Source organism: Lepus europaeus, chromosome 1 (assembly GCF_033115175.1).
Source record: "Lepus europaeus isolate LE1 chromosome 1, mLepTim1.pri, whole genome shotgun sequence".
Classification (NCBI taxonomy): Eukaryota; Metazoa; Chordata; class Mammalia; order Lagomorpha; family Leporidae; genus Lepus; species Lepus europaeus.
The window spans coordinates 42400307-42413203 of NC_084827.1; the positions used below are offsets into that span (position 1 = coordinate 42400307).

The following is a 12897-nucleotide window of genomic DNA, read 5'->3' on the forward strand; positions in this document are numbered from 1 at the left end:
CCCATGGGAGTCCACTGGAGAATCCTGTGTCAGAAGCATCACGGTGAGTGGTGTAAGAAAGTAGGAAACACTTTAGAGTGAGCCTCTTAGACCCGCAGCCCACTCCCAGGAAGTAAGTACCGTGGCAAGCGAGTGTCCCTGTTAAGCACTTGTGGTATCCTTACAGGCTTGGCAGACAGAAAGGTTGAGTGTTGGTGCTGTGAGACAGCAAATGAAAGCAGCGGCAGTCGGCACGCTCTGTTTTGAAGTCTGAAGGGAAAACTCATTCGAAAAGCCAACTATGAGGAGCTTAAGTTTAAGACTAAAAATACACTTGAATGAATAGTCGCTGATTAATTTAAGCCCTCTGGACACTTGTACCAATCAGATAGTAGAAATATTAGAATGCTTAACCAGACTGAAGTTGGCCATGATCTTTCAAGCTAAGTTCATGTGGTAAAATCATCTGTTTAACAACACCACTCTCTGGGGTTGGTGTTGTGGTGCAGCGGATAAAGTTGCTGCCTGTGATGCTAGCATCCTATATGGGCACTGGTTCAAGTCCCAGCTGCTCCACTTCAACCCAGCTCCCTGCTAATGGCCATGGAAAAGCCACGGAGGATAGCCCAAGTGTTTAGGCCCCTGCTCCCATGTGGAAGACCCAGATGGAGTTCTTGGCTCCTAGCTCCAGGCTTTGGCCTGGCCCAGGCTTGCCATTGCAGCCACTTGGAGAGTGAACCAGTGGATGGAAGATCTCTCTCCCTCTCCCTGTCTCTGTAACTCTTTCAAACAAATAAATAAATCTTCCCAAAAAAAACAAAAACAAAAAAATGCCACTATCACTTCCTGTGTCAAGTGCCTACAACCTGCAGCCACAATCACCATTCCTGAAAGGCTGAGGGGGATGCTAAAGGAGATAGAGCCAGGGTGAAGGTCGAACAACAAAGATCCACAAATCTGGCTGCTAAACCAGCTCCTCCAAAGCCAGAACCCAGGGCTAAAGAGGCCCCTGCACAAAAGGGAGAGAAGATATTCCAAGGGAAAAGCTGATGCTGGCAAGGCTGCAGAAAGTGGAGATGCCAGGACAGACCAGGCCCAGGAAGCTGACGGGGTTGCAGATGCCACAAGCAGCGTGAGCCTTTCTGCTGTGGCTGCACAGGTTGAGATACTGTTTTTATCATTTTATAAAAATGAAGAATTTTTACCTTTTTCTTAAAGCTATGTAGTTAGCACACAGAACACTGTTGTTTCTGGAGAAGAGGCATGGGTCACTAACAGAATGCCCCCGAAGCTGGATCCATGTGGGGGAAAACACCTTTCTCTTCCAGTTCTGAGCCTTCCACTTGGCTCCCAGGAGGTGGGACCCCCTACTGCTGACACAAGCCACACAGTCACAGGGCACAAAACCTTGTGGCGTCGAAAAACTAAATCCTCCTCCCTGTTCACCTTCAGCACAGACTTAATTCCCTGAAACCCAGACAACTGTTGAGACCTGACTCCAAAAAATGTGTTACCAGCATGGTAAGCAGTCTGGCCACGGAGAAGCGGTCCCTCAAGATAGCAACGGTTCCTCCTCCGGAGTGAGGGTTTTCAGATCGATCATTCTGCCATTCTCATTTCATTTTTTCAAAGTCAGGGTCGGATCGGCTTGTGAAAAGTTGTTAAACGACATGATGCCGGCGCCGTGGCTTAACAGGCTAATCCTCTGCCTTGCGGCGCCGGCACACCGGGTTCTAGTCCCGGTTGGGGCGCCAGATTCTATCCCGGTTGCCCCTCTTCCAGGCTAGCTCTTTGCTATGGCCCGGGAAGGCAGTGGAGGATGGCCCAAGTGCTTGGGCCCTGCACCCACATGGGAGACCAGGAGAAGCACCTGGCTCCTGGCTTCGGATAAGTGTAATGCACCGGCCGCAGCGGCCATTGAAGGGTGAACCAACGGCAAAGGAAGACCTTTCTCTCTGTCTCTCTCTCTCACTGTCCACTCTGCCTGTCAAAAAAAAACAAAAAACAAACAAAAAAAAACCCGACATGCTAAAAGTGAAATGTCAACCCTCACTCTGAACTTCCCGTTTGCAGAACATCAAACCAAGACTTCATTGGGTTTTACAGTGCCTTTCTGATTTGGGTGGTTCATGGAAGAGGGGAGCTGAAAGCTGTTCTATGTTGTTCACAATCGTCTGCCCATATCCTGCCCAAAATACCAGGACTGTTTATGAAAACAATCTTTAATAAAGTTGGATGCAGTTTTGCTTGGGGAAGAAAAACCACCACTATCCTTCAATGTGAGTTTTAATATCACAGGTTACCACTAGTTTTCTGTTTGCAAATACAAACATTAATGACATAATAGCTCTTTGGAGGTGAAAATTCTGTGTATACGTTATTAATCTTTCATGTGAGAATCCTAACAAAATATTAAATGCTACTATGTTTTAAAACATTTATTTTCACTTCCCCTAAATCCACCAGTTAAAACTAAAATTCATGTTATAGTAATCACAAAATTATCACAGAAATGTGACTTGAAAGCTTTTTAAAAAACAAACCAACACTGTCAGTCATAGAAAGCTTTATTTTAAACTTGCTGTTCAAACTTTCAAATACAACACATGTGGCAAAGACACGACAGTTAACACACAGCATCTGCCACAATTCTATCTTTGAACTGCCTTTTCTATTTTATGTGATGTGCCACCATTTCTTACATTCATGGTATTCTTAAGGCAGCAGTGCCAATTTTTTCTCCTTTGAAAACAGTTTTGTTAATGTTCTGAGATTCCTTGAAATGACAACTTTGTCCTTTTAGTATTCTGCTGCTGCCCACATAAGTGACCATAATTCATTATGTTACATGCTGTTGACGGGTACACTGTACTTAATAAATCAATTCCCAACTCTATGTTAAATTGAAGTTCAACCTGGAACAAACATTTTCCTAAATCATTATACTCAACTACTTTTCTCAAAAATATTTCCATTCTGAAATAAGTTTTTGTGTGTGTGAGATACAATAGCTTCATCTTTTATTCCTAACAGAACTCATGCCGTACTTTTTTTTCTCAAAATATATTTGATATATTCTGTGCAAAATGTTAAGTTCTGTATAGGTATGTACCTTATTTTGAAAAAGTTTATAAAATATAATTCCTAAAAACAACCTCAACATTAGACAATAGAGGAAGAAGAAACATATCAGACAAAGCCTAAATTTTCACATGAGAAACTAAGTATGTTCTTAAAGCTCCAGTAATACATTCTTTGAGAAAACTCAGAATGCACTTTGGTCATTATTAAACATATTAGCACAGAGGCAAATAAAACAAAATGCTTCCGGTTGTCTTCTACACAAAAAGAACGTACTGCATGGTGAGGCTGAGCTGAGGCTGCCCAAAGGAATGGCAAGAGCACGCTGATGTGGCATGGCTCTGTTCTCCACACATTCCTGGTTTAAGATGACAATTTGGGGATCAGACCTGCACCAATCAAATAAATTATTTACAATTAATTATTTTAAACTCCTTAAAACATGGTAAAAATGTGAGGATACCCAACTTGATACACTTTGCACCAAGAAAATTCTAGATTGTTTTAAATAAATTCTTTGTTTTAGAAACCAGATGCCTAGTTAAAAAAAAAAAAAAAAAAATTTGAAAAACATCTCATGTTTCATGGAAGTCCTAAAACACTTCTGATTGTACAAACAAAACAACTTAAAATCAAGGCCCAATAAAGATACTATCATACTTGCCTATTTACCTAACGTGCCAACATGGTAAGTTCTCACTGGACACTTGGCAAATGATCGAAGGGGTGGTGCTAGTTAACCTTCCAGGTTAACATCTAAAATAGCCCTTATAAAATGGATGGGGGCGGGGAAGGGAAACGCACCAGATTGAGTTTGGAGGACAGAATTTGCAAGCTGAAGCTGTCTTTTATGAAAATTTGGATATAATTTCATAACTAGCAATCTGAGGAATATTTTATTTATTCTCATCCTTATCCTTAAGTTGCTCATTTGAGTGTGGTATGAACAGCATACACTATAGTGTACTATGGGGGAAAAATTATTTTACTTGAGTAAACATAATATACTTTAGTTATATCAATAGGCACTTCACTTGTGAGTGATACCATATCACGCCCTAGTACACTATAACATATCCCCTATAAAGATATGCAGTAAAAGTAACAATTTTAAAAAGTGCACATTTTGAGCATGCACAGTCGGAGCTGTGCAAACAGCCCAGTGTTTCAAATAAATACAATTATTACTAATTTTTATCAAAATATCTTACAGTATGGTAACCATTTACAATTATTGCTCTATTAAGAGTTTTATCATCAAAGAGCACTTGTTGACCTGTATGTAATACCATATATATATTAATACTGAAGGGTGCTTCAACTGCAGCTTAATCAGTTTAGATCCTGGCATTGTCCAAAATAACCCAAGAAAAACCCTGACTGGTCTGGATTTACTGAAGAACATGCTATCTGTGTTTCGCTGAGTCCAATGCAATATTCCAAAGTTAGAGTTTTTTCTCAAGTAAGGCAAGTTCACGGCATCGATGGAGAAACAGTGTTTAGCTTAGCCATGGCTTCTGTTGTCACAATCTGTTATTCTGTCAATTATTTGTGAGCAATTACCAGGATCTCAAGTATTGGTACCAGTTTTATCACCCTTTCAACAACTAAGTACATCAATGCTTAAAAATAAAATATAAAGACTAAAGTAAATGTAAAAAAAAAAAAAAAAAAAAACAGTGAACAAGTAAAATAAATATACGAATTGCACAAGACAGTCTGGTGTAAACACTTCAGCTTCCCAGCTGAGACTCCCGGGCAGCCAGCGACTGCTCATAGGCAGCGTCATCAGCTCCCTCTCTCTGGAAGAGGCTGCATCTGCTCTCCTCGGAACCATCATGATTTGATCTTCCAAAGCTAGAGGGAAAAAATACAAGTAGTCTCCATTAGAGCTAGCTGTAATACTGAAACTGAAATCCTATCACATGATCTTATTTTAATCAAAATACAAGTACAGGTGTTAAGATTGTAACTCCTTTACTCTTATTTTCAGGAGGATTTTGCCTTAAACACACACACACACACACACAAAAAGTGAAAATAAGATTTCTTTTGCTCCCTTTTACTGAGAAGCGACAAAATACTTATATGACTTGTTTACCATGATTACCCCACATCTTACAACAGTTGTGTATATACTAGAGGATGTATAGATGCACTGCTAGTGGACAAATAATACAACTTTAGTCCAAAAATAGAAATAGGGCTCTTCTTTTTCCTCTTTTATCACCTAAATTAGATTCATATTAAAAGAGTAAAAAAAAATATTGCCTACACAAGAGTTCTATTTAGAATGAACGCTCTTCCAAAACAGGAGTTCTACCAGTACTGTAAGTCTTGAATCTACATCATTCCTTCAGATTAAATGTGAAGTTGTTTTCACTCATTGTATAATCTTATCAGAATGATTCTACTCTTGGGCCTGTGGGATCCCAGCAGAGTGGCAGGGTAAAGTGAGTATCCCAGGAAGACAGCAGAGCACTAAGAGACAATAACTACTTGCAAGCTCCTACCTTTAAATTAAACCCAAGCAAGTCACTGATCACACCAGAGACAGCTGACAAGATGACAACCTGGGTGATGTTATAGAGCAGCGGATTCATCGTGAGTCCATACAGTCGAAAGGGACTGTCCAGTTCCTAGAAGGAAAGAGATATAAAAACCCAGTAGCTCCAGATTCAAGAATAATCATCAGTCCAAGTAATTCAAGGCAATTGCAATGAGGATTTGAAAAAACATTATTTCCAAAAAACTATCAATAATGGGTGCTTTTTGAAAGGATAAACCTGATTAAACTTTAAGTAAGTAAATTTTAATAGTAGCTTTATTTATTAATTTATTTTTAGGAGAAAGTAATTTTCTTTAAAAGAATGACCAGTGAAGTATTGGTCTGGTAGTTATGCAGAGGTTAGAGAAATTTTTTTCAGTATAAGAGTTAGAATAGACATTGTGGAAGAATTAAAAACTGAAATAGCCAACTTTTCTGACAATATCAATACATATGTTAAAATTTCCCTTTAAGGCAATTCATTTTCAAATATCTGATTTGAACACTTAAAGTTCTTCCACAGGCCAGGCCTCATCCTAGGCTCTGGGATACCAGTCTCTAAGCTGAGGGACCTTACTGTGGTAAGACACGTACATAATTCAAAGGACAGCCCTTTGAATTACAGAGGAATGGATGGTAAGCAGTGGGGCCATAAGGAGAGAGGGTTATCAGACATCTGAGAACACGGCACATTTGAACTGCTGCAGGCTGCTGAGCATGGTTACAGCCCGGGGACAAGGGAGGCAGCACTCCAAACGCACAGTTAGCTCTGTAAGTCAGGGTCACTCTTTGGGCAGACTGTGGATAGACTGACACTAAAGGAATTTAAGCAGGGGACAGCACATCAGATGTGCATGTGAGAAAGAGCACTGGGTCAGCAATGTGGAAGGAAGATTAGCGAGCAGAAAGGCCAGACGCCAGCACAGGTTTTAAGGAGTTCAGGGTATCAAAATTGTAAGTGAGACAAGGAGCTCACATAAGGAAGGATTAACAGGTAAGACTGGATGAACTGGAAGATAGCTTAGGGTTGAATCAGCAGACCTGAGAACCAGCGAAGAGTGAGGGAGCAGGTTCAACCCACATTAAGCATCAGGTTTTGGGCTAGGAGACAATATATGCTAACCTTTATATTTCAGTTACTTTCATATTTCTCTAAGATTGTTACTGCTTTTTAAGTCTCACATGTACAGGCCTCTCTTGTCTACCACAATGGAAAGTCAACATACAAGTATCAAGCAAACACAAAACTATTAATTCAAGATATCTTTGGAAACTTATAAATAATTCAAAGAATTATATTCAACTGATTATGAAATTGAGATTTAAAATATTTTCCTGATGTGGGTATCTGGTACGTTAGTTTAGTTGCCACTTGGGAAAGCCACAAACCATACTGGAGGCCCTGGGTTCAAGTCTCAGCTCTGATTTCAATCCAGCTTCCTGCTAATGCTTACCCTGGGAGGCAGCCGGTGATGGCTCAAGTACATTGGTCCCTACCACTAATGTGGGAAACCTGGATGGGTTTCACACTCTTGGCTTCAGCCTGGCACAGTCCTAGCTGTTATGGGCATTTGAGAAATAAGCCAGTGATGAAAGATGTCTCTCTCAACCTCTCTCTTTTGAATAAGATAAAATTTTCCTCTTTTTTTTTTTTTTATGTATTTGACAGGTAGAGTTATAGACAGTGAGAGACAGAGACAGAGAGAAAGGTCTTCCTTCCGTTGGTTCACTCCCCAAATGGCCACCATGGCTGGTGCTGCGCCAATCCAAAGCCAGGAGCCAGGGGCTTCTTCCTGGTCTCCCATGCGGGTGCAGGGGCCTAAGCACTTGGGCCATCCTCCACTGCCCTCCCGGGCCACAGCAGAGAGCTGGACTGGAAGAGGAGTAACCGGGACTAGAACTCGGCGCCCATTTGGGATGCCTCTGCCGCAGGCAGAGGATTAACCAAGTGAACCATGGCGCCGACCCCCAAAATTTTCCTCTTAAGAGAAGCACTACTAACATTATAAAACAGCAATAAAATATTTGCTAAATCAGCCCAAATAATGATTAAATCAAATATTCCAGAATTATGATAGTTTTGATTTTTATAAAATGACTTAAAAATGAAATGCTTATTCATATTAACATCAAATCTTCTGGTCTGAAATTTTATTTAAGTTCTATGAGGCATAAATCTCCAATGATGTCAACCTCAACAATTCTCTAAATTCTTAATACACAATTTTCAAGAAATTATTTATATTAGTTTGATTATCTCGGCAATGAGAATTGCAATGTAAACTGCATGAATGTGCCCAAACACAATCTGGAAACAATGTGGGTAATCATGAAAACTAAATACAGGTAGGATCTTCAAAGACAGAGGGCTGAGATATGGTGTCAACACAGTTACTGTATATTACATCATTTTCAATCTTATTCTTACCTTTAGCAGTTTAGTAGCCAGTTTTAAAACATTATTCACTAGAGTCAGTTCTTCTTTTTTATTAGGTTTCTTCTCCATTTTCAAGTACAGATTTATCTTTCATTAAAAAAAGATTAATAAATGTCTTAAAATTATATCACATATACTTTTTTTTCAAATTTATTTAATAAATATAAATTTCCAAAGTACAACTTTTGGATTATAGTGACTTTTCCCCCCATAACCTCCCTTCCACCTGCAACCATCTCATCTCCCACTCCCTCTCCCATTCCATTCTTCATCAAGATTCATTTTCAACTATCTTTATATACAGAAGATCAACTTAGTATATATTAAGTAAAGATTTCAACAGTTTGCACTCACACAGAAACACAAAGTATAAAGTACTGTTTAAGTAGTAGTTTTACTGTTAATTCGCATAGTATAACACATTAAGGACGGAGATCCTACATGGGGAGTAGGTGCACAGTTACTCCCACTGTTAATTTAACAATTGACACTCTTATTTATGAAGTCAGGCTCCTGTCATGAGCTGCCAAGGCTATGGAAGGCTCTTGAGTTCACAAACTCTGATCTTATTTAGATAAGGCCATAGTCAAAGTGGAAGTTCTCTCCTCCCTTCAGAGAAAGGTACCTCCTTCTTTGATGGCCCGTTCTTCCCACTGGGATCTCACTCACAGATCTTTCATTTAGGTCTTTTTTTGTTTGTTTGTTTGTTTGTTTTGTTTTTGCCACAGTGTCTTGGCTTTCCATGCCTGAGAAACTCTCATGGGCTTTTTAGCTGGATCCGAATGGCTTAAGGGCTGATTCTGAGGCCAGAGTGCTGTTTAAGACATTTGCCATTCTATGAGTCTGCTGTATATCCTGCTTCCCATGTTGGATTGTTCTTTCCTTTTTAATTCTATCAGTTATTATTAGCAGACACTAGTCTTGTTTATGTGATCCCTTTGATACTTAATCTTATCATCATGATCAATTATGAACTGAAACTGATCACTTTGACTAGTAAGATGGCATTGGTATATGCCACCTTCACATATACATTTTTAAAAGGACTTCAGTGGCCCACCTGCATAGTTCCCTTCTTTGACAGATGGGCCTGTGGAGAAAAGGCCAGGGCAGTAGTGCTCACCTACTTTCTCTCCCCTTCCTAACCCTAAACCAAAGCTGGTCAATACATGACCTGGTGGGACTGATACAGGATCTGCCAAAAATGGCAGGAACAGGAACTGAAAAATCAGTAAACTCTACGGCAGAACTCATTCTAAGGTAAATCAAAACCACATATAAGCCACAATTATAGAAGAGAAAGGCCATGGGAAGAAAGGTGCAGAGAAGAGCAGCAATGAGAAGCCATCAGTCTCAGAGTGAACTGGAGGAGGTAGTTAACTTGGTCCAATTCCATGAAGCCCAAGTACACTTAGACTTCCTTAATGGCAAATCTCCCCTTCCCCTTTAACTGAGCTCATTTGACAGTTATTGATTTATAAAGTCAAATTATCCTTAATGAGAATATTCATTGCTAATAAGTTCCTTTATATAATTCCTATGAAATGGTGGAAGAAGGTATTTAACAAGTTCATACAAAGTAAATTAACCATCAAGATTATTATGCTATATTCTATTGAATAACAATTCAGACTTATTTCCATGCAGATTTGCTACACTGCAAAGCAAACATATTCCACTGATGGTTTAAAACACATCATTTCTATAGATGGAATTTCCTTCTTGTCAAATTATAATGGGACATAAAGACAGATGAGATCTGAACTCAAGGAGAAACACTGAGGAGTCTTATGTCCTATCAAAAGCATAAATGGCTTCACTCAAATAAAACATGTTCCTGAAAAGCATTAAGTAACTGAAACCATTTTAACTTAATATGTAGATTACAGACATTAATTTATAACATACTCACCTGTTCAGTAAGTAATATTGAGGTATTGCTATATTTTTTACTTGTTTCTGATCCAAGAGTAACAAATCTCAGGAGAAAAAGTGTTAACGAGATACACCAGATTACTAGTTCCCAATTGTAGTGACAATCAAGGAAGATCTCATGAACATGAAGCAACTGAAAGAGTACAAAAAAAAGACAATATGAAGCAGCAGTGTGACACAAACAATTCCATTTCCAGAGAAAAAGACATTTTACTTCATACAAATTGTTCATAAGTATAATAGGACATTTTCATGTTATATTTAAGGTAGGGTGTTTTCTATTCTTTATTACAAAATATTTTAAGTATATCAAAAGTATAACGTACTCAACACCCGTGGGATCTAGACCCCGTTTTGTCAAATCTTTCTATTCTGCAATATTTCTTTCAGATTTTTGACAAATAAAATATCATAGATTCCGTCAAAATACCCTGAAGCTTTTCCTTGGCTTTCATTTCTCTCCCCTACCCCTGCCGAATGACTGTGCATTTATCTCTTCAATACACAAGTTATTTCACATATACTTTAATTTTTATATTTTATATAAAAGTTATCACATTTTTATCAATACCCTGCTTCAATCTGGTTTTTTTTTTTTAACACTGAACCTGGTTTTCAAGATTTGTCTGTCAACACAGCTCTAAATTTATTCATTTTAATTCCTTAAGATTGTACAGTAAAAGAATCAACCACAATTTATTGGATTGCTCTACTAATTAACATTCGCTTTGTTGCCAGTTTTCCTTGTTACAAACAATACTGCAGTAAGCATTCTTGTATTTGTCTCCTTGGGCACCCATGTAAGACTTTCTCTAGGACTTAACACCTAGGAGTAAGAATGGCTGAGTCCTAGGACAGTCACATCTCATTTGTTGCTGCAAAGCCTTCTGGAAAACAGTTAATAACAATTTATACTCTCAGCAGTGTATCACATATCACAGGTCTCTGCCCTCAATTTTGTTTATTATTAACTACCTTCTTAACATCTGCCAATCTGATGCACCTAAATATGTTCTCTCATTGCTTTCATTTTACTTTTCCTGATGCTGAGGGAGGATAAGCATTGTTCTCATGCTTATTAGTAACTGGGTTTCCTCTCCTGAGTTCTTTTTATATTCTATATCCACTGTTTTCTGTCTCTGTTTCTCACTGGGTTGTGGAAGTTATTTCAGCTGGAATTTCTTTTTGTGTATGATGTAATTATATATTACCCCAATCTTATTTTTCCCCTATGGAAAGCCTTCCTCTGGTCATTTATAATGTCATCATATATTATGTCCCGACATGTGTGGATCTGTAGGAACCCCTGTCTCACTCACTGGTCACTCTATATTTGTGTCAAAATCACAAAGTGTTTTGAAAATTTTAAAATTTTCAAGGTAAGGTAACTTGTTCTTAAAAGTTACCTGGATGATTCTTGTCTCTCTGGGCTTTGAGATGAATTTTAGAAAGCTTGAAGAATTTTCAAAAAATAAAATATTTTATTTAATTGCATGAGATTCCAACTACTCCTTGAGCAGAAATAACATGAATTCAAATCTTATCTGTTAACATGGTATACCTTTTTTTCCTAACTTTCAATAAAATTTTATCATATACCATATTATATCCCATACCATAAGGTCCTACACAACTTTCTAAACACACACACACACACACACACATTCTGTTGCTCCTGAAAATGACATACATGGGTTAAGTAGCCATAAGGTCCTACACAACTTTCTACACACACACCTACACACACACACAGAGGCAGTGAGAGATGGCCAACTGCCTGCACCCTTGCCACTCACATGAGAGACCAGAATGGAGTTCCAGGCACCTGGTTTGGCCTAGCCTAGTCCCAGCCTTTGTGGCCATTTGGGGAATGAACCAGTGGATAAGAGTTCTCCCTCTCTGGCCGGCGCCGTGGCTTAACAGGCTAATCCTCTACCTTGTGGCGCCGGCACACCGGGTTCTAGTCCCGGTCGGGGCGCCGGATTCTATCCCGGTTGCCCCACTTTCCAGGCCAGCTCTCTGCTATGGCCCGGGAAGGCAGTGGAGGATGGCCCAGGTCCTTGGGCCCTGCACCCACATGGGAGACCAGGAGAAGCACCTGGCTCCTGGCTTCAGATCAGCGAGATGCACTGGCCGCGGCGGCCATTGGAGGGTGAACCAACAGCAAAAAGGAAGACCTTTCTCTCTGTCTCTCTCTCTCTCACTATCCATTCTGCCTGTCCAAAAAAAAAAAAAAAAAGCTCTCCCTCTCCCTCCCCCGCATCCCGTTCCCTATTTAACTTTGCCTTTCAAATAAATAAAATAAATCTTAAAAAAAATCAGTATAGTCCTCAAAAAAACCTAAAATTTCTATTATCAAGTTATAGTTTAATTCTGTTTTTTCTTCCTTTTAAAAAATTTTATTTTGAAAGAGTTAGAGAGGCCAGTGCTGCAGTTCAATAGGCTAATCCTCTGCCCCTGGCGCCAGCACCCCGGGTTCTAGTCCCGGTCGGGGCGCCAGATTCTGTCCCAGTTGCTCCTCTTCAAGTCCAGCTCTCTGCTGTGGCCCGGGAGTGCAGTGGAGGATGGCACAGGTCCTTGGGCCCTGCACCCGCATGGGAGACCAGGAAGAAGCACCTGGCTCCTGGTTTCGGATCAGCACAGTACGCTGGCTGCAATGCACCAGCCATAGCCGGCCACTTGGGGGGTGAACCAACAGAAAAAGGAAGACCTTTCTCTCTGACTCTCTCTTTCTTTCACTGTCTAACTCTGCCTGTCAAAAAAATAAGTAAATAAATAAAAAGAAAGAGTTAGAGAGAGAATGAGAAAGAGAAAAAGAGACATAGAGAGAGATGTTCCATCTGCTGGTTCATTCCCCAAATGACTACAATGGCCAGGGCTGGGCCAGGCCAAAGCCAGGAGCCAGAAGCTTCTTCTA

General features: G+C 39.7%; 1 protein-coding gene across 4 annotated transcripts in view; it reads right to left on the minus strand.

The window, feature by feature from the left end:
* Positions 1-2426: 2426 nt before the first annotated feature.
* The window catches only part of PHTF2 (putative homeodomain transcription factor 2), a 134947-nt gene continuing 124476 nt past the window's right edge, over positions 2427-12897 (minus strand). For 2 of the 4 annotated variants that reach the window (XM_062211063.1, XM_062211153.1), the window contains exons 14-17: positions 9958-10113; positions 8037-8132; positions 5574-5699; positions 2427-4917 (exon numbers count right to left, since the gene is read on the minus strand). In XM_062211063.1, the coding sequence (XP_062067047.1) occupies positions 4897-4917; positions 5574-5699; positions 8037-8132; positions 9958-10113 (399 nt within the window). In that variant the 3' untranslated portion in view covers positions 2427-4896. The remainder of the gene's footprint in view (positions 4918-5573; positions 5700-8036; positions 8133-9957; positions 10114-12897) is intronic. The other 2 variants (XM_062211238.1, XM_062210977.1) reach the window with 2 other exon arrangements.